General features: G+C 42.9%; 1 protein-coding gene across 1 annotated transcript in view; it reads right to left on the bottom strand.

Moving 5' to 3' along the window:
• The window catches only part of COL22A1 (collagen type XXII alpha 1 chain), a 239,922-nt gene that overhangs the window by 164,576 nt on the left and 54,326 nt on the right, over positions 1 to 21,020 (bottom strand). The window contains exon 4 of the mRNA XM_040065878.2: positions 1,740 to 1,814. Coding sequence (XP_039921812.1) covers positions 1,740 to 1,814 — 75 coding nt within the window. The remainder of the gene's footprint in view (positions 1 to 1,739; positions 1,815 to 21,020) is intronic.

The following is a 21,020-nucleotide window of genomic DNA, read 5'->3' as shown; positions in this document are numbered from 1 at the left end:
TGATCAGCCTGACCAAATGCTGCAAAAAATTAATTTCTGCTCTGGAATTCCCTAACAGAGTGGGAAAAAAAAATCGCCATGGTACTGACCAAACTGGAACAGATGCCCAGAGGATCTGTGAAGTATCCATCTTTGGAGAAACTGAAAACTCAGTTATACAAGGTTCTGAGACATCTGATCTAACTTAAAAATGGGTCCAGTTTTGAAGGAGACCTGTTTTGAGTGGGACGTTGGACTAGATGATTTCCATAGGACTCTTCCAAACCTAAACTTACATCCAGATCTAAGAGAGCAAAGTAATCTTTTAGGTTAATATGCTGAATATTGACTTCTTTCCTAGGAGGGGAGTGGGACTTGAAGATAAAGGGAAAAAAAAAATCTCAAAAATATTACAGAAGAGCCTAAGTATCTCTCTCTCTCTCTCTCTGTGTATATATATATATACACACACATATATAAAATATTACTGCATATAGGCGTGTACACTTCACTCTACCCAAAACTTTTGTGCCAGATCTGAATTAGGATTCCTGTCCTGTACATTGCTCAACAAAAGCTTTATTTTAGAAGTCAAATAAAAGCATAGTTAGCCTTGAATCAAAATTCAGGTAAACATGAACTGGAAATAGGAATCCACTTGTAGCTCTGTTCTTCTGGAAAGAATCACATAGAAGGTGATCATCTGAGAAGGAACACAATCCTACTCATTTTGAGCAGCAGCTTCCACTGCAGATATGTTCATTCAGAATCAGTAGGGCTGAGTTGCTCTAAAGTTTGCCCAGCCCAGAGACAGGAGGACTTTCAGGACAGGTTAATGCAAGACCCAGCAACAGACAGCAGTTCAAAATAGGTGTTTGGGGATAATCTTCTTGGGTCTAATAATCACAAAAGATATTACCACCCAACGTTATCACAGGCTCAGATGTCATTAGATTGCAGCCAAAATAAGCTGCCCACAGACAGCACAGTTGGAGTTGATATTTTGTGCAGGCAGTGAAAAATCTTCCAATGAAAAAACACTGAGTAGCAAAGCTGTCACTGAGCATTTTTACTCATAATCAAACTCCAGAAGAACCTTCAGCCTCCCACTGCAGTGAGTTTTGTCCTTGGGTCAGTCACAATTATTCCCAGTGCAACCTTGATGGGCATCTTTTCTCTGCCAACTGCTCAAGCCGTCTTTCGAGGCTGGAAAAGAGGCACAGTCCAAGCAAATATCTGACATAAAGTCCTTCAGCCAGCTGAAAAGATATATCAGACCTCACAGAAAAGCAGAGCTATCACCAGACTGTATTTCCCCTTAATCTCTAACCAGTGTTTCAGAAAATCTTATTTATATAAATGCACACATAACCCTTTCTCCTGTGGTAATTACCATTCTGCTTGTATTTCCACAACAATCACGTATCAAATAAATGGACATTAAAACTCACTAATTTTGCAGTGGTATGAAAAAAGTGATCTCCAAGACTTATTGCACTCCTCTAGCTACTCCTCTAAGCTCCACTGGCTTTTTAATTTGATGCCGTATCAAAGAAAGTTTGTGATTAATTTGGCGTTGGCTGTCATCACGTAACTCATTTAGAGCCTGACAGTTTCTAATACACTTCTTCACCACTGAACGTGTTGGAATAAGAAAATTCCATCTAGGAAAGGTGTAATGAATCAGAGCATCACACAAGAAATGTACAGTTACACTATTTCAGTTCCGAGAAGGACAGCAGAAAAGTGTGTCTGTTTACCTGGAATCTCATCAGTCCCCCCATTGGTGTGTTTGAACCGGTCTCCTTCCACATGGACATTTGGGCACAGCACATCTGAAAAGCAAAAGAACCGGTACAAAATTATCCCAAGGAAACACATCATTAGAGCTGCAGAACTAACAAAGGCTGATCTGGGTTTTGTCCAGGATCTGCACATCCTAAATACCCTTCTTCTCCCCTATAGCCTAACTGCATGATGGACAAGAGACCCAGTACACTATATCTGGTTTTGAGACAGTTTTTTCTGCCTGACCAGATGGGAAGATAGAATAGATGAACCGACCCTTTCCATCATTTGGGACAACACTCCAGGTTTGTGTCTTTCTCCTGTCTGTAAATCTGCATGAAAGTCACAAAAAAAACTTAAGAAAATACAGAGTATGCTTCCACTCTCAGCTTGGCTGGAAGGGAAGTTCTGAAAGGCCAGCTGACATTGGGGTGCTGCCCAAACTTTTCAGAAAGGACAGTTCCTACTCTGGAAAACCTCCCTGAGTGTGTTCAAGCAGAAATTGGAGTTAAATGATGAAAACTTTGAAAAGTATTCACCCTTATACACAGGTTTTAAAAAGACATGAAAATACCCAGCCTTTGTCAGCCATTTCTCATGCTCCCAGTGTCAACACAATTGCAGAAAAGCACTTTTCCACAGAGAACTGATTACATATCCACCCCTTTCCTGCCAAACCTTTGAAATAACTTTATTTATGCTTTCTTTTCCCAGATCAATAGGTTATTACACATTTGTAAACAATGGGAACAGGTAGCTCAAGGGATCAGTTTAATGAGAAGAACTGGTAGAGATATTGGTAGAGTCTGTATGTGTTCAATATTATAATTATAACAATAACAAAACCAACAGTAACAATAGTAACAACAACAATAACAATAATAAATAGATATCATTATATTGGGATTATTAGAGCAGGTCCAGAGGAAGGCCATAAAGATGATCTGAGGCCTGGAGCACCTGTCTTGTGGAAACAGGCTGAGAGAGCTGGGGTTGTTCAGCCTGGAGAAGGGAAAGCTCCAGGAAGTCTTTATAGCACCTTCCTCTAATTAAAAGGGGTTTTCAAAAAGTGTGGAAGGGACCTTTCACATTGGCAGATAGTGATAAAGACAATCTTTTATTACCTCTTAAAGAACTGTACCCCCCCTTTTGTCTTTATTTTACGAATGTCCTGTGCTCTTTTTGGCTCCTCCCCACCTGCCTGCATCTAAGGAATGAGCATAAACAGCTGGCAAGAAAAATAAGTCAATGGCAATGCTCCCTTTCCAGTGTCTTTTCAGCCACAAAATAATTCACAGAGGCTCAAACGAGATTGGTGTTTTCCCATCCCAGTTATTAGCACAGCTCTGTATGTCCAAAGGAGCAGAGTACTGGACTGACAACACACCCATCAGTCCCAAGAAGCCACCCAGGAGGTCTCATTGTCACGCCCAGGGCTGCACTGTTGGGAAGGCAAGACAAAAGCTGTCCTCCTTTTGTTGGAGCCTTTCTGTGACAGTCCTCACACAGGTGAACATTTTAATGTCAGAGCATTTATGCCCATTTTTTCTGCTACTGCCAGGCAAACCCCTGAGCAAACACTTGTGATGCTCAAAGGATTTGCAGCAATGAGCACCCACTGAAAATGGCAGACAGTAACAAAATCTGCACTTTAGCAAAATCTGCAGCTAAGGCTCTGCTAATTTGTAGAATTTTTACAGATTTACAGAAGGCAATGTACAGCTGACTAACCTGAGCTTTCAGCCTCTGCTCCTTGTTGTGTCCTGTGCTTGAAGTTGCCTTTAAACATATATTGTTTAAAATTTATTTCTTGTCCGCAACCTTATATATTTTGTCAATCACTTGCTTTATCCAAAATTTTTATCAGCAAAGACTTTGCATTTATATCCATGGGGTTTGTGGAAAATTTTAATAGCACCAGAAGTGCTAAATATCCCTTTACAGTTGCTTCAGGAATGATGACTTCCCACTGACACTTGCTACATGAGATCAGTCAGATTTTAATCCACTGTAGAGTGCTACTTTTTAATGCAAATGCAATTCAATACATAATAACAATGCCTAAGAAAATATGTACTTTATTAAAAAACAAATGTACTTCATCAAGGTAGTTACCATATCAACCAAACTGTAACTCCACAGGAGAAAATTAGTTTTGTTAGAGATGACCTCCTTCTCATAAAATTAAAATTCTTGAGTAGGGATACATAATAATTCCTATTCTGTAATATTTTATTCACTAGCTTCAACATCAAATATTACTTTTTTGTGACTGAGATCAGGAAAATTGCTCTATAACTCTATAGACCATTTTTCAATTTCTAATAGCCTTACATTATAATTTCAAAGGCCCATAATTAGAGGGACTAGGAAGCTCTATGTATGTAAATTTGCAGATGACACCAAGCTGAGTGGTGCTATTGCCACACTGGAAGGATGGGGCCATCCAGAGCGACCTGGACAAGCTGGAGAGGTGGCTCATGGAAATCTCCTCAGGCTTAACAGGACTGAGTGCTGGTGCTGCACTTGGGTTGGGGCAACCCCCGATACCCACCCAGGCTGGGGAATGAAGGGACTGAGACCAGCCCTGCCCAGAAGGACTGAGGGGTACAGCTGGGTGAGTGGCTGGACAGGAGATGTGCACTGGCAGCCCAGGAATCCCCTGTGTCCTCGGTTTGTACGAACCTCTTGTTGAAGGAAGCATTTCTGAAAGTAATTTAACTGCAGATACCCCCTTTTCTGTATGCAAATCAAACTGACGTCTGTTTGATGAGAAGGGACTTGAGCCTCGCTTTTAAACATCATTTTTTTAAAAAACCTTCCCTATGAAAAAAAAAAATCCAAAAGCTCCCGAACATCTTAAAAGCAAGAGACAGTATGTCTTACAGAGTACATGTTCTGCAAAGAGATATGTCAGAAGAACGTGTTGGCTCAGGAACATTCACTAGCCCTAAATAACATTAAATAACCTATTGTCATTAAAATGTAACAATAGGGCTGCAAGTTTGGAAAAAGAGAGTGATGAGGTGTGTTTGAGTCTCTTTGCCTCCAAGCCATTTCAAAAGAAATTCAAGGAAATGGGATAGGAAACAAAGGGGAAAACAAAAGAGAATGAGAAAGGAGTGGAGAGAAAAGCAGGTGGGTGGAGGGGGAAGGGAAGGGAAGGGAAGGGAAGGGAAGGGAAGGGAAGGGAAGGGAAGGGAAGGGAAGGGAAGGGAAGGGAAGGGAAGGGAAGGGAAGGGAAGGGAAGGGAAGGGAAGGGAAGGGAAGGGAAGGGAAGGGAAGGGAAGGGAAGGGAAGGGAAGGGAAGGGAAGGGAAGGGAAGGGAAGGGAAGGGAAGGGAAGGGAAGGGAAGGGAAATGGCTGTATTGTGTCTGTTTTAGCAATTCCTGACCAGGAATTGTGTGATTTTGCTGGCCCTTAGAGCTTTCTATAGAGAAACCTTCCCTGTAAAGTGACAAACACAAATCCCTATTGCCAGCTTTCCATCCTTGTGTCCGTAGCACTCTGTTGAAACAGTTTCTTAATTTTCATTTTAATTCATTCAAGGATAAGCAAGCCCTCAGCTGCCAAGGGCTCCTCTGGGGACTTGTGTATAATGAATGCTGAACATGTGTAGCTGTCAAGTTCCACAAGAATAAAGTAGAGAGGTGAGAATAGAAACACAAGAAGGTTAAAGCAAACATTATTTATTACCATGTTTCTTTTTTTATTTCTTTCCAGAATGAGAATTTTCAGGATTTCAGAATCTCAGCAGCAGCCAGTGCATTGGCAGAGATTCAGACACTCTGAATCTCCATCATTATTCCATTCCCACAAGGGAAATTCACTAGTTTATCTTAAAAATTGTGATAGTACCAACCCAAATATTTGAGTTGTCTCATCCCTTGACATTGATATTTAGCCCCTCGCAATCCTATCCATGAATAAGGCAATGCAGGGCAAATGCAGGATTCCCTAAAAGTTGTCTCACAAAACTTTGGACCAGAGAGCCTGGTAAGAGAGAGGAACTTGGGTTAAGGGGTGGATGGGTTTCCTATTCTTATGTAGATTGTACTGCAATTTTTTTCTACATTGAAATATTTTTCCCATTGAAGATTGCACTTAAAGGGGAAGGGGCCTGGTGAGAAAATTTTTCTTAAAGTCAAGAATATTTCATGGAAGTAGTTTCTCAGAGGAGCTTTCTCAGAGCCCATTACCTCTGTTCTTTAATTACACAGGCGGTTCTCTGTGCAGCAGATCCTCCAGCGCATTTAATTCCCTGCAGTCAGCTGATGACTCCTATATATAGTACTACCTTTATTTGTTCTTTTCTTTTATAAAACATTGCACATAGATAATTTTAAAACCTCCAAATTTAAGGGGTTTTTTTTCCCCTACTCTTTTAAAAATGCTCCTTTTGGAAGAATACCTCCACTCTCTGCCCATATTAACTGAATATTTTTTGGCAAATGTTTGTTGTCAGATATTCTTTCTCTGCAAATGAACCACTCCATAAAATGCCACCCACCATGGAAACAAATTTATAAGGAAAAATGTTGCATTTTTTTCAGCTACAGTGGCAGGCAGCCCTGACAGTATAATGATACTGCAATAGCGTCTGTACTAACATTATAATTTGTAGCAAGGTGTAGGTACAACAAAGCATCACAGCAATTACAGGATTATACCTTGCAGTTTAATGCCTTGTGCAACTCTCATTTCAGAAATCACAATGAATCTTCACACCATGGAGTTTGAAGTCCATCAGTGCAGGAAAATCACCTGTTTGTGGCTGCTGAAGCCAAGGTCAGTTCTGGTTTTTTTCCTTCAAATGATGGCTACATTGATGCTGGATGAGGTTTCTATATTTGCTCTCTGTCACTACAGTGATAGAATCAGAGCTTCTGCAGTGCTTTGGGCTGGAAAGGACCTTAAAGATCCTCTGTTTCCAATCCCTCTGCCATGAGCAAGGACACCTTTCACCAGACCAAGTTTCTCAGGGCCCCATCCAACCTGGACTTGAAAACTTCCAGGGATCCAACATCCACAGCTTCTCTAGCCAACATGTTCCAGTACCTCACCACCCTCCCAGTGAAGAATTTCTTCATGATATCTAATATAAACCTGCCCTCTTCCAATTTAAAACCATTTCCCTTGTTCTATAGCTACAAACCCTTGCAAAAAACCCCTCTCCAGCTCTCTTGTAGAGATCATAAAAGCTCATGATGAAATGAAAAGGGAATAGCAAACCCTCACCACCGCACAGTTTTCAGGTGGAGAAAACAAAGCCACAGCCCACCCTACTCCTCATAAAGCTGTCACATTTTTCCACTAAAGCATAATTTTGAAAAGGCACCAGCTCTCAGCTGAACTGCTCCCCAGGCTCCCCTCTCTGCTGAGAAAGTCCCAAGTGACTTCAGTAGGACTCTGGGTGTCTATGCCCACAGGGCTCCCTCCCCTTTTCCAGCACAGTAGCCAGAAAAAGTGAATCTCTGTGTGACCATCCATTTAGTGCTGGCACTGCTCAGCAGATGGTGTTTTCCACACAGAGAGTAAGCAAAATTACTGCAGGGTATTATACCCCAGAAAGCTCTCATGCAATACACATTTAAGGTTCTAGGCAAGAGGACATTCTTCTGTGAAAGACTCTTTCTATAGAATGGAGAAGTGAGGCTCCTTCAAAGAGCAATTCAGAGCAGAAACCAAATTTAGGTGCCGTGATGTAGCCCTGAAAAAGCTACACTCTTCCCATTGTTTCCTGGAAAAAACTAGGAACACACAGTTCCCAAATTAGACATCTGTCGAAGGCACCAGAGTTACATCCATCCAATTAAAACAAGCATGGTTGGGTGCATTCCTGGGCACTGAGGCCAAGGAATGTTCAAGCCCATATCTATGCTGGCAAGTGGTCCTAGCCTACAAAATGAGAGGGCTGATGACCACAAACACTCCCTGGCATGTTGGAAGTACCCATTTGAGCCCCAGAAATGTGCCAGTGGAGTATCAGCTTGCCTGGGGCAAAACGTGTCAGACCCCGGGCAGATGAGAGAATTCCACTGCCCAGGAGTGCTTCTGGCCACATTTACAGTCACTAGTTTAGATACAGCCCATAAATATCATCCTTTGCTTAGACTTCTCTAATACAGATCAAAAGGACTCTCCTGAGCAACAATGCTAATTGATTTTATGGTGACAGACCACCAATCCTTAAATGCATTTGGTGGAAATGGGAAAGTGGGAAGGTAGCTGCATGCACAGCCAAGAAATACTGTATCCTGTTCAAACAGGGACAGCAGGAATGCAGGGAGTTCTGGCCTTTGCAAAGCACTTGAAGTCCTTTCGAAGGTGAAAAAGTGAAAAAAAAAAAAAAAAAAAAAAAAAAAAAAAAAAAAAAAAAAAAAAAAAAAGCTAAATTCTTCTCCTACACTTTTCTTCTTGTTCTGCCTCACACTGGAGCTTCACATCAGAGAGATATGAAAAATACTATTTTCCCCACAATGTGGCAGACTGCACTGTGCATTTATACCATCTTCTCACCCTGGATCCAAGCATCTCTCTCTTCTCCTTTTGTTATTATCAATTGCCTTTTTTATTTTTCATTTCTCTCTGTCCTGTGCTCTGGATCTTGATTCCAAAAGAGACAATGCTACTACAGGTACTCCCACCCCAACAGCACACAAGAAGTGACAACTACACGCCTCCACCAACACAGGGAATCCTTTACAGCCCATCAGTCTCATCTCTAGGCTGACCCCATAATCTAACCCTTAGCTCAGATTCAGATGCCTTTTAAAATTTTCTAGAGAAGTTCCTGAATCTTGGTGAGGACTCATCTTTCCAAAGGATACCTGCACTGCAGGATGCTCAGAGAACCTCTCCCTCTCTAATGCACCCACACAAATGCAGGAAACTCATAGTATGACTGGCAGCAGAAGTATATTGTCAAGAGGACTGATGCAATTAGCACCATTTAAGTGAGCAGCATACAGAATTAATTTGCACATGCTCCCACAGGGAATAAGTGTCACTCTGGAAACTATGAAAATAGCATCAGGCCTTGGCACTTCCAAGCTAATTTGCTTGTGTCTGCCCCTAAACAAACACAGAGACTGTGTGCCAAGGAGCTTGTCGGCAAACAGCACAAGGTTTTGAGGAAAGCAATTAGCAGCTGCTCTCCATCTAGGCCAGGAGCTGATTGCTGCTCTGGGGCACGAGTCCACCTCCTTCTCTCATTTTGGAAAGAGGTGAAGCTTTACCATGCTAAGTGTCCTTGACTCAAATGTGCTATAGAGTTTCTCCTGAGTGGCCAACCATTGCCTGAGCAGATAAACTGCCATGAGCATGTCTTCACACTGATGACCTGTAAAATATTTAATAGGATGACAGTATGGAGTTGAGCTGGAGCACATCCTCCAGGAGCCAGCAGCCATGGCAACAAGCCCTTCCTCAGTGGCTGCTCTATTGGCACAGATGGAACATGTCCCTCCTGAGGCAGCTGCTGGGCTCTTTGGCACAATTTTGGCTGTTTGCTGCCTGTACCTCAGAGGCTGGAGAGAACAGGGTGCTTCAAGACTAAAAACGTTCCCTGCTTGGCCTTGTGTGCTAAATGAAAAACCCTTACAGAAAGCATTTTATGTTTTTAATTTTTTTAAACTGCTCCTTGATAGATCCTAATCCTCCAATGTGTCAAGGAACAAAAAAAGTTCAAAGGTACTGCTCACCTGGCTGTGGGGAGACAAAGCCACCCCACCTGCCAAAGTGAGGATCGCAAGAGTGCAGAAAGAAGAGACCAGCACAAGGGGCTCTCTAGAGGTTCAGATGAGTAAGCCTGTGGATGGAACAGAAAGTGCTCCAGGTGGATTGTCTCACCTGCTGACCATCTCACAGCCACAGAACTGCCAAGCATAAAAAAGCTCCATCATTCTCTCTCCCCTTCTCACTCATTACCTTTTAAAAAATAAAGTTTTTACATTCTTGGAATTTGCACTGTTGGACATGGATCAATTCCAATACCCACCTGTGTAATGAACAATGAGATTTCTCAAGATAAAACATCTGTGCTTTACACTCCTTTAAAAACTTATAAAGATCAGTACCACACATGCAAAGATTGGTTGTAGAAACAGTAGAAGCATTTCACTAACACAAGCAAATCTCTTTTTTTTTTTTTTTCCCCTTGTGCTATTAAACAAGTAATATGGAAGCAAAATGCTGCCAGCAATGAATTTCACAACAGGGAGCTGGTAGCAAGCAGCATTATCAAAAAATGCAATATCTCTTACAACAATGGTTGATTTTAGGACGGACTCAAATGTTGTAAAATGCTATCAAACATAAGAGAGGTGTTTTTTCATTTTTTTTGTTGTTGTTTTTTTGGTAGGTTTGTTGTTGTTGTTGTTGGTTGTTCTGGGGGGGGTGTTTGTTTTTGTTTGTTTGGGTGGGGGTTTTTGGATGTTTTTGTTGTTTTTATGGGGTTTTGTTGTTGTTGTTGTTGTTGGGTTGGGTTTTTTTTTGGGGGGGAGTTGGTTGGGGTTTTTTTGTTTGTTTGTTTTTGGGTTTTTATTTTTAAATAGCAATTCTGTGTTAGTCCTGTACCTGAAATGACTGAGATGATTAAAAATAAACTCGGTGTGAAGCTCTGGTAGGTTGGTTCTCACTGAATGGGAACAATAGAGTAATTCTGCTATAAAACCCCATCAAGCTCACTTGCAGCCAGCATTCACCAAAGGCACATTCCCCAGATGAGCCCAATGGAGAGGGGCAGCTACAGATCTGCTGAAGCCATCAGTTCCCACTGCTGGCAGGAGGGACAAGACAGTCTGTCCACTGTCCTCCCATGTGCCGCAACACGGAGACAGGAGTGAGGAGTCTCCTCATCTGAGCACTGCCAGAAAGCTGAGATGCCAAGTCACAGTCTATAATTGATTTTTTAAAAAAGCAAATCCTGGGCAGACCACAAATGTTATTTTATTTGTTAAATTTCTGTAAAAGCAATTACTTGTCCAGAATAATAACGAGAAATCCAGGTAAGGCATTCTGTTCCCTCATGGTAGTTCCAAAAGTGAATTAATTAGAAGAAATTTGTGCCAAAGCTCATGGCTTTTCAGCTGATCAATAAATATATACTAGGTGTTCTCAAATAACTTCCAAGAGAGAAATATAGCTCAAGGATGAGTTTAAGAGGGACTCTGATTGCCATTACTCTTCTGGTGTAATTATACAACTGCAAATTGAACAGTATCTTCTTCCATGTGGGTATTTTTGGGGGCTACTGAAACTGTGGCTTTGGGACTCTGACCAGCAGCAATATAAATATATCATAAGAGGAAAGCACAGAAATTTCTGTATAAATACAAGACATGACTCTGGCTAAGAATCTGGTTTTGTTTTGTAAGGAATTGTAACATCACCTTTGCAAAATGGAGAGGGTTTGAGAAAAGTAAGTGACTTTAGATTCCTCTTAGAAAAAGACAGGTTAAAATAACATCATGGCTGAAGGATGCTATTTAATGGATGCACCTCAGCAAATTCAGAAGTTTGCCTGGTTACTGTCCATATCCTGCTGAATTTGGCCTTTCCTGGCCAGGGCATTGAACTGTCCACACAGAGGCTGATGTTGAGGGTTAAGTTTCCTGTAGAATTTTTCCCTGCCCCCCCCCCCACAAGTTGCTAGGAGACTAAATACTCATAGAGAGTGCTTAACCTGGACAAAGGAAGCTGATCACTTAGTTTTGGGGGAGGGAGAAAGCTCCGGGGAGAGCTGAGGGTGGTGGTCTCACGGTTCTCAGTCTTCCGGGGAGCACGGATCGGGCGGCTGCTGGCTGCTGGAGTCCACGGTTAACGGAGGAGTCTGGTCCTGGGAATTCTACCATCTGTTGGAGTGCCCAGGAATCCGGAATTTTCTTTGCTGTCCTGCTGGATTTTGGGTGAGACCGGGTCCCGCCGCTGCAGCTTCTCCGGCACTGCCACCTCTGCCTGCCGAGGACACCCCGTGCCTGCGGAGGACAGTCCACCGCGCCCGGCTTCCAGCCATCAGCGCCGGAGCTTCCACCGTTTGCCCTCGGGGTTCTTGGTTCTGTTTTACTATTATTATAATTGCTGTTGGTTTTTGTCTGTCCTGTTGTATTTACTAGTAAAGGACTGTTATTCCTTTCCTCATAGCTCTGACTGAAAAGTTTTTCTTAATCTTCCAAATTATAATAACGCGGAGGAAAGGATTTGAATTCCTCATTTCCTAGAGAGGCCTGCCTCTCCTTAGCAGACACCTGTCTTTTCAAACCAAGCCAGCTGAAGATAGTGATGGGCATGTGCCAGTCCCAAGACCAGCCAGAGAAAGCAATGGGACACTTCTGTGGTGGTACAGCTCTTCAGAAGAGATCCTTTAAGAGCAAGACATCCATCTGATGATCTTCATGGGGTTAAACCTTGGGGACACCAATGGAAACAGCTTGAGGAAGATTTATTGTATGGGGAAAAGGGCTTATCCAAGACTGGGTGCCACTACAAGCTGCTGAGCTCTATTTCTGCCTTCCAGGGTGCTACAGAGTCCAGCAGGAAAAAGACATTACTCAAAATGAGTGGAGGATGGCAGAAGCGAGCCCAGTGCTCACTTCTTTACCTCCAAAGGGTTAAACAGACCATTGATATCTGTAAAGGTCTTAAGAGATTTAGACCTTTAAGAGACTTGCTGGGTTTTTTATCTTTCAGATACACCTGAAAATAGCCAAGTTGAAAGAACTAGGTTCACTTGTGGCTTAAATTTTGAAAGATAACTTCAGTCCTCTGTTAATTTTATCCAAACAGCTTAATCCACTTGCCAATTCCAAACATGCTACCAGGCCAAAGTTTCTAAGGAGATTTGCATGAGATCTGGGCACTTCCTTCCCATGGGCACTTCAGCAGTCTCACTTCAGGAGCCTAAAAGCAGCCAAAAGAAAAGCAACTTAATCAGAAGTGGTTTTGAGGGCATCTGCCCCCTCCACACTCTGCTAAACAAAGGATGTGACAAGTGGAGCCTGGAAAAAAAGGGTTTGTGAGCAATAAATAAAAGCAGGCACAACCTGGGCTATGTTACTCAAGCCTGGTGCACATAGTTCAAATGCTGATTTCCCCTTTCTTTCCCTCGACAGAGTTTTCCCTGCTCAGAAAATGTCAACCACTCATTTTTAAGGAGGTCTAAGAAGATATTTCAGACAAGACAACTGTGCAAGAAAGGAAAAGGGAAAGAATCAAACCGGAGCACAAAAAGAAAGGAGTCAAGAGGAAGAAAGCTCATGGGTATCGATTAGCATCTATAGCCCTGCCACCTCTGAGTACAGAGATCTTCAGTCCCCACTAAAAGCTTATCTGTGCCAGGAAAAAAAAATATTTATCAAGCCCTCTGCATTAATACAGGGCTGCCACACTGTGCAATACACCTGTGCTCTCTTTTTCACGTACCTGGAATCAAATTGTACTATTGTTGTGCCAGTCTGCCAGCACACAACCCAAGCCTCCCCACAGACATGCCAGGATGAGTTAATGCTGTAAAACTTCCAGCTGTACAGCCACAAAAGATACATCCCAGCGTGAGAGAATCTGTGTTTCCAGAGGACCTGCAAAGTCAGCCCGGTGGTACCTGTCCTCATTGTCCCTCCCCAGGTAGCTGAGCACACTGACTCTCCAAAGGGGAACATGGTTTGCATTGATTTTTTAAAACATAATAAGTAATTGATATTTTGAACCAAAACCAGAACTCCTCCACTTCACAAAAATCCCCAAGTTCAAAATAAAGCATTTTAATAGCTTCAATCTTTCTCCATGATCAAAAACTCATCTAAATTGGTTTTGCCCAGAAGTTTTGATCTTGATAAATTAGCATTTTCCCCATGACAGGCATTTCATTAAGAGAACCCAAATCCATTCTGAGAGGTTTCTTTTCCTACAAAACACAATGTCTGCTAGCCCATGCACCTAGGGGTATATGGTGTGGGAGATGGGTAATTTTACCTGCTGTCAGTTAGGAATGAGAGATTTGAAATTGACATTTAAATACAAAATAAAATAAAATGTTGCAGGAAGAAATACAGTGTATTAGCTCGAGAGCTTCTGATGAGTCCTGAAGGACAACATTCAGCATCATACTCATTGTGCATGCTCCTCTCCAACCTAAGAAGGAAAAGGGTTTCAGAAAACCTCTTTTGGCCTCAGGAAAGGAGATTTGCTGTATTGTATCAGATGCCTCAGCAGCAGTTCAGCAAGTTTTCTGTAGTAAAACTGATCCCCACAAGGTGTTTTTGCAGGGTCACTTCACATTTTAAAGCACATCCAACAGGTTGGTGTTTTGTTTTTGGGGTTTTTTTTTATTTATTTACACATCCCTGAATTTTTCCAAGGGCCTCTGAAAGCTGCATTTCAAATTTAGGTCAAATACGAATTCATTTCTTGTGGTTTTTTTTTCCCTCCTTAAGAGATGCTTTTGCAGAGGATATGCTGGAAATTGCTGCATCAGGTGAGGGTGCATAGATGGGAAGTGGAATTTCACAGTCAGTTCTGCATCCTCAGTCTGCATCACTTGGCATAGGGATCCACTAGGATTCTCTTGGGTTTCACCTTTCTACAGTGCTAAAGTGAAGATGCTCTCATTGCACCAAAGAGCCACATAGGCACTGAGAACCAGCCAGACTCTACTACTTCTTTTTTTTTTTTTTTTTTTTTTAAACCCTGTTCTATAGAAGAACCAAATCACAGAATCATTAAGGGTAGAAAAGGACTCCAAGATCATTGACTCCAATATTTTAACTATGTCCACTAAACTATATCACAAAGTCCACTCATTTTTTGAACATTTCCAGGGATGGTGACTCCACCGCTTCCCTGGGAAGTCTGTTGCGATGATTGAACAGTCTTTCAGTGAAGAATGTTTTCCTAATATCCAACCTATTTTCTTAGGTAATCCTCCACATTTCTGCATTGGCAGAAAGTTAGATTATAACCTGTATAGTTGATGCCTTAAAAAGTAATTCTTGGAGCTCTTTAGCAGTTATTTTCTAGACTTTATAAGAGAGTGTGTTGGGAACAAAGCAAAACAAAAGTAGGGACAGAGCTTTGCTGGGACATCCATGTGTCTCTGTACACAAAGAGAACAGCCAGGAGGGCTCACAAACACCCAGGCAAAGACAGGGCCACCAGCTTTGGTTTTATCAGGGACAACTAGAGAAAATCAACCCTGCAGCGTCATTCCCAGTTGCCCATAAGATCCAGAAGCATTGGAGAAGGTGTGGGTACATGCTACAGAGGAATGAGATAGCTGTGCAACGACTGAGCAATCAGAGCTGTTATTTCACCTGGATCACAGCTTCTGTCCCTCAAGGAAGATGGAAAAATGAGATTTCAGCTTTACTTCCTGGTGAAGTTGCCTATTCAGCAAGGTTTGACTTGCAGTTATATGTAATTCATGCAGAGGAGGAACTGGAAGAGGAGCTAATGTTATCACAGGAACTGCAATCCTAAGGAAGTTCCCAGCTGCCTTTTTCAGGTGGAATTCCTCCCCTCTTGAAAAGAGACTTGAGCTTCAAATGAATGTGGTGAAGGCTTGTGAAAGTTTATCTGATCTGGCTTGCCAAGGTACTGACTTTGGGAGTGGATATTTTAGGTGCTGACCTGAAGAAGAAATTGTTTCTAGGTGAGGATCATGGGAGAAAGAGTTTGTGCTTGCAGAACTGTGTCAGGGCACATACTGGGCTGGGACTTTCTGTGTGAAGAAAGGAACAGTGAAGTCTGCTGCAAGAAAATGGCTAGACACATTAAAGGTTTTAATTAGCACTTTCTGATAAGATTATAAATATTCTGTATAATTGCCATTAGCTGGAGTGGCCAAAGGCCTGAAGTGGCAAAAGACTGCAAGTTCATTACAGAAATTATGCAGAACACACATGAGAGGGGAAAGCAGAAGATGGAAAAACAGAACTGAGGAAGTTAATCCATTTCTTAAAAGAACCTTTTAATAACTCTAAAACACACTGCACAAGTCCCAGTGTGGACCAGTTGGCCCCTTGCCACCCTCTCCTCCGGGGCAGTGGAAATGGGATCCATCAGCTCAGCAAATACCGCCGGTGAACAAAGGCCCCACTGCCAAGATTTGCTGGCACCAGCACCATTCCCACGCATCGCCCCACATCCCCTTCAGAGAGCGGGACTGCCTTTGACACGTTTAGCCCGAGTGTCCCTGCCTGGCACCAGCACCCCAAGCTTTGTCCTTTTCCCCTCCCCGTTTTCCCCTGGGTCTTTGGGAGGCCTGGGCTGCCTGAGCCATCCAGGGGGTTCCCTCGCACACTGAGCCGACCTCATTGTGCTCTGCCCCAGTGAGCACAACTAATAACCACAGTTTGCCTCCTCTAATTGAGGCTCTGAATAACTGGGAGCAAGTACCCACCCCTCCAACAAAGGCAGAGCTCTCCTAGCCGCAGAGCACAGCTGCCACTCACGCTGGTGTGCACTAGGATGCCACGAAAGCTGAGCTATTTTGCACGGAAAGCAGCAATCACAAAACCCAGCTATGAGCAAATGGGGGCCAGCGTGAATTCCAGGAAAGTCCTCATGGCAGAGAGTATGTCCAGCCCTCCGTGCCCCACACTTGCTGAGCACCAGAACTCGGTGAAATTATTTTGCCCTGCAACAGGTTTTTCTAAGAGGCTGCGGAAGCCCAGAGGAATGACATACATGCTGGTAATGAAAATTACCACAGAGGGTGTCTTTCAGCTCAGAATACAAAACAGATTGGCTTTTCTGCAGGCACTGGTAAGAAAAATACTAATTAGTACAAAGTATGGTGATAGGCCAACTCTCTTGCTTGGTTGTTCATTCATTAAAGTGAAATTTATCTGGATTTAGATCAATGTAAATGAGTGAGGAATGTAGCTGGGTGTTTTGTTTCATGTACACCCATTTGCTGTTCTTGCAGATCACAAAGAAACAAAGCTAGAAGCACAGCACAGGGCACCTCAAAGTCAGCTCTATCCCTAATGACCAAGGCCTGCTATCAAACTGTGCTGACCTGATGTGTCCTGTTACATCTGTGAGCCCCCAAAACTCAGTCTGAGGATGTGAAGCCATTCAGGTGAACCAAGATAAATCACACAGAAGTAAAAACAGAAAACAGGAAAGGCAGCTGCCTCAAGGTCCCCATGTGTAGGGGTCAAGGACAGCCTTGATTTGGTAAGCAGTGAGAAACCTTCATATATAATACAAGAAATCTGTAGAGGAACTCTTCACAGGAGCAGGTAGTGACAGCTCAAGGGGAAATGGCTTCAAACTGAAAAGAGTAGATTTAGATTAGAAATGGGGATTAGGAAGAAATTCTTTATTATAAAGGTGATGAAGCATTAGTACAGGTCACCCAGAAAACCTGTGGCTACCCCCCTGGAAATATTCAAGGTCAGGTGGAATGGGGCTTCGAGAACCTGATTGAGTCAAAGGTGTCTCTAGCTCTAGCAGGGCATTAGAACTAGATGATCTTATAACTTCCTCTCCAACCCAAACAATTCAGTGATTCTCTGATTCTGTGATCACACTCTTGGCTTTGGCTATGAGGTCAAACCTTCTCTAGTTCACTGAGCTTCTCATCCCAGCAACATCTCAGATGAGATTTCACAGGTCACTGTACCAAAACCCAAATTCACGTAGGAAAAAAAAAAACGCCATGAAGAATGTGATTTGCCTAAGAATTACTTACAAACCTGACAGCTGTGCCACTACACAAAAAATGGCAGCAGCATTTATGACTAGCTGAGGAAATTGCCAGCTACCCCAAAATAGTGTAGTACGGACAATGCTTCTACATTCAAACATCCAGTCTGCTTTACCATGCTCAGCACTTCCATATTTCGATACAAACCTAACTCATTCTTTAGCCAGGAGGGCAGGAAGGCAGAGCCAAACTATTCTCCCTACTCCCACCCACCCAAAATTGGGATGCCACATTCCCACTGCCCATTAGGGAAAGGCTCCTGGCCTGGGACTCTGTTATTCCCCGAACCATGTCAGGTCATTGTTTAGAAAGAGCTCATTAGCACAGAGTGAACCCATCCCACCAAGTGTCCCATGGGATGTGATGGGACAGTGCCAGGGTCCAGGACTTTTACTGGCAGTGCTGTGGCTTCCAAGGGCCTGTGCTGACACGGGACATCCCTCTGGGTGGCATCTCTCCTGGCTGCACTGTGTGTGTGCACATGAAGAGTCAGGCCCCCCATCACTGCTGCTCAGCACAAGCATCCATGGAGATAGATGGGGTATTCAAGGAGGTTCCCTCCATCCCAGAGCTCACATGGAAATATCCAGAACTAGCAGATATTTGGCTGAGTTACTCAAGTATTAATTACAGAGTTGCTGGAGCGCATCCAGAAAAGGGCAACAAAGCTGGGAACGTTCTGGAGCACAAGTCTCATTAAAAAAGCTGAGGGGGCTGGGGGTGTTCAGCCTGGAGAAAAGGAGGCTCAGGGAGATCTTATCACTTTCTACAACTCCCTGAAAGGAGGTTGTAGCCAGGTGGGGGTAGGTCTCTTTTTCCAAGTAACAAGCAAGGAAGACAAGAGGAAATGGCCTCAAGTTGCACCAGGAACTGGATATTGGGAACAATTTCTTCACTGAAAGGGTGGTCAAGCATAGGAATGGGCTTCTGAGGGAAATTGTGGAATCATCATCCCTGGAAGCACACAAAGATGTGTAGATGTGGCATTGGGGGACAAGGTTTGGTGGTGGCCACGGCAGTGATAGGTTAAGACCTGAACTCGATGATCTCAAAGGTCTTTTCTCACTCTAATAATTCTGTGATCCCATGATAACAGTGGAGCACAAAGGAGACAAGTTCATGCTGAGAATGTACCAGTGGTCACTCGTAACACTGGTAGTTTCAGCTTCACAGGATGTTGCCTTAAGCTCACAGTGATGGCTGTTGTGGCCATAATACTTTCCAGATGACAGTAACTCCATCTTACAAAGGCCCACACAGGTGCATTTCTTTGGGCAGGACATGCTTTTATACAGTGTTACAGGAAGAGGGAATTTTCATCTGAGATAAGAAGTAACACAAGGAAACCCCGAGTCATTTAATAGTTAGGCTTGATCCTTCTTGGATCTGTTTTTTCCTAGTCATTCACTAGCCATCATGTCATTAACGTCTCAAAGAACTGACTGTCTTTATAATGATCCAAGGCCAGCTTCTCTTGAATTGTTCCCCCACTGCCTCTCAGGGAAGCAAATGGGTTGGGGAGAGTGATACGGACCCAGTGCTCCTGCCGGGAAACTGAAAACTTGCTCCCTGCAGTGATCACCCCCATCAGTGTCTGACCCCTTCCCCTGGAAAGTGCTGGATATGTGGTGTTGTTTTCTGTGCCCATAACTGACTCGGGATTAGTTACTGAGAAACAGCTTGGCAGCCTTCCAGGCCACCACAAGAGAAAACCACTCTCTTGCCTTATGGCCAAACAAAGTCTACAGTATGTCTATAATCACCTCCATTAGAGCACAGTTTGCCTTCTAATCAAAGGTCACATTTTCCATTTTTCTTCCCATCTTCCACCCATGCCAGGACCAAGATGCTTCCAACATTCCTATATATGTAGACCTTCAGAGATTAAAATATCCCTCCTCCAAGGTCTGAAAGCTCAGAGCCTAATAGAGAGGATCTGGTGGATTTTCTGCTGGAAGAAAGCACAAGAAAAATATATTGGTGATCTCTCTACAAAGCTTTTTTCCCATCTCTCTGCCAGACTCCCAAATTTTACAGCTACAGAAAACTATGACCAGCATCAAGGTCTCTTGCACACGACACCAGACATGTCAGATTCCAGAGCAATATCTGCTCTTCTGGTAAAGAATCTTTCCTTTCTCAGAAGAAAATGCTGTTAAAGCAGGCAGTTGGAGGCCAACATGAGCAAGACCTCATCTCTTTAAAAGGCATCAGCCTGCATTTTAAAGAAGCCAGAGCACACTCTACCAGCCCCATCGGTGATCTCTTTTCATGCATTAACTATGTTCAGTTAGAAAAAAATTAATCTTACATGCCCCTTAAGAAACAGCTTCTAGCTTTTGTCTTGCTGAAGGGATTCAGACAATCAATGCAACAAATTTTAACACTGATGATGTGCCCTCTGTTTCCATGTTTCCATACTTCTCCAAAGGCAATATGAGTACTGATGGTCATATCTCCTCATATGTTCTTCCATTGGTGGTTTGGGAGTTTTGGTCATTACCACTGCCAGAATTTCACATAGCATTAATTTTCTTAGTCAGTACAAGTCCAAATAAAAGAATAATTCAAAGATAAGATTCAATGTCATGGTTCTCTTGACGTCTTGCACAAATACCAAGCAAGCCCAAGTTTCCATCACACAGCATCTGCCCAGACAAAAAAAAAGCTGTGCCTGTACATCCAATCTATTATGTGTATTAACTTCTTTATACAAGTAGGTAGGACATCAGCCTGTGAGAACAAGTCCAGAGGAAGCCACCAAGTTGATTAGAGGGATGTAACATCTCTCCTATGCAGAAAGGTGGAGAGAATTTGGATTATTCAGGAGGTAAAGAGAAGGCTTTGGGGTGACCTGATTGCAGCTTTTCAATACATGAGACATGGAGAGGGACTTTTTACAAGGAGCTGGAGTGACAGAACAAGGTGGAATGGCTTCAAACGGAGAGACAGTAGGTTTAGGTTAGACATCAGAATTTTTTTTTTTTTTTTTTTTTTTTTTTTTTTTTTTTTTTTTTTTTTTTTTTTTTTTTTTTTTTTTTACTCTAAAGGTGGTGAAGCACTGGGATGGGCTGACCAGAGAGGTTTTGGATGCCCCATCCCTGTCAGAGTTCGAGGCCAGGCTGGATGGAGCTCTAAGCAACCTGATCCAGTGAAAGGTATCCTTGTCCATGGCAGGAAGTTGGAAACAGATAATCTTTGGTGTCCCTTCCAACCCATACTGTAATTCTATAATAAGCTTCTAAATGTAATTGCTTTTGAGTTAATGTTGCAATGGTGTACCTTACTAAAACTACTCCCTGAGCTGGCCCATTTTAACCAAGAGAGAACCTACCTCCCACAGCTAGAATTCATCATTTTATGCTCCACCTTCATCAAGAAGAGCTGACATAGCATAATGAGGGAATCCAGCAGGGAAGGTTAAATTCTCCTTGGCAGACTCACAGAGGAGTAAGCACTGTGTTGTTTTCCTTGGTGAAAGTCAACATTAACCATTTCTTCATGCTATCACCCTAGCACAGCTCCTCCTCACCTACAAACCCAG

Source organism: Hirundo rustica, chromosome 1 (genome assembly GCF_015227805.2).
Source record: "Hirundo rustica isolate bHirRus1 chromosome 1, bHirRus1.pri.v3, whole genome shotgun sequence".
In the NCBI taxonomy this organism is placed as follows: Eukaryota; Metazoa; Chordata; class Aves; order Passeriformes; family Hirundinidae; genus Hirundo; species Hirundo rustica.
The sequence above is the reverse complement of the archived record's forward strand: the minus strand, read 5'-3'. Positions and strand labels throughout refer to the sequence as shown.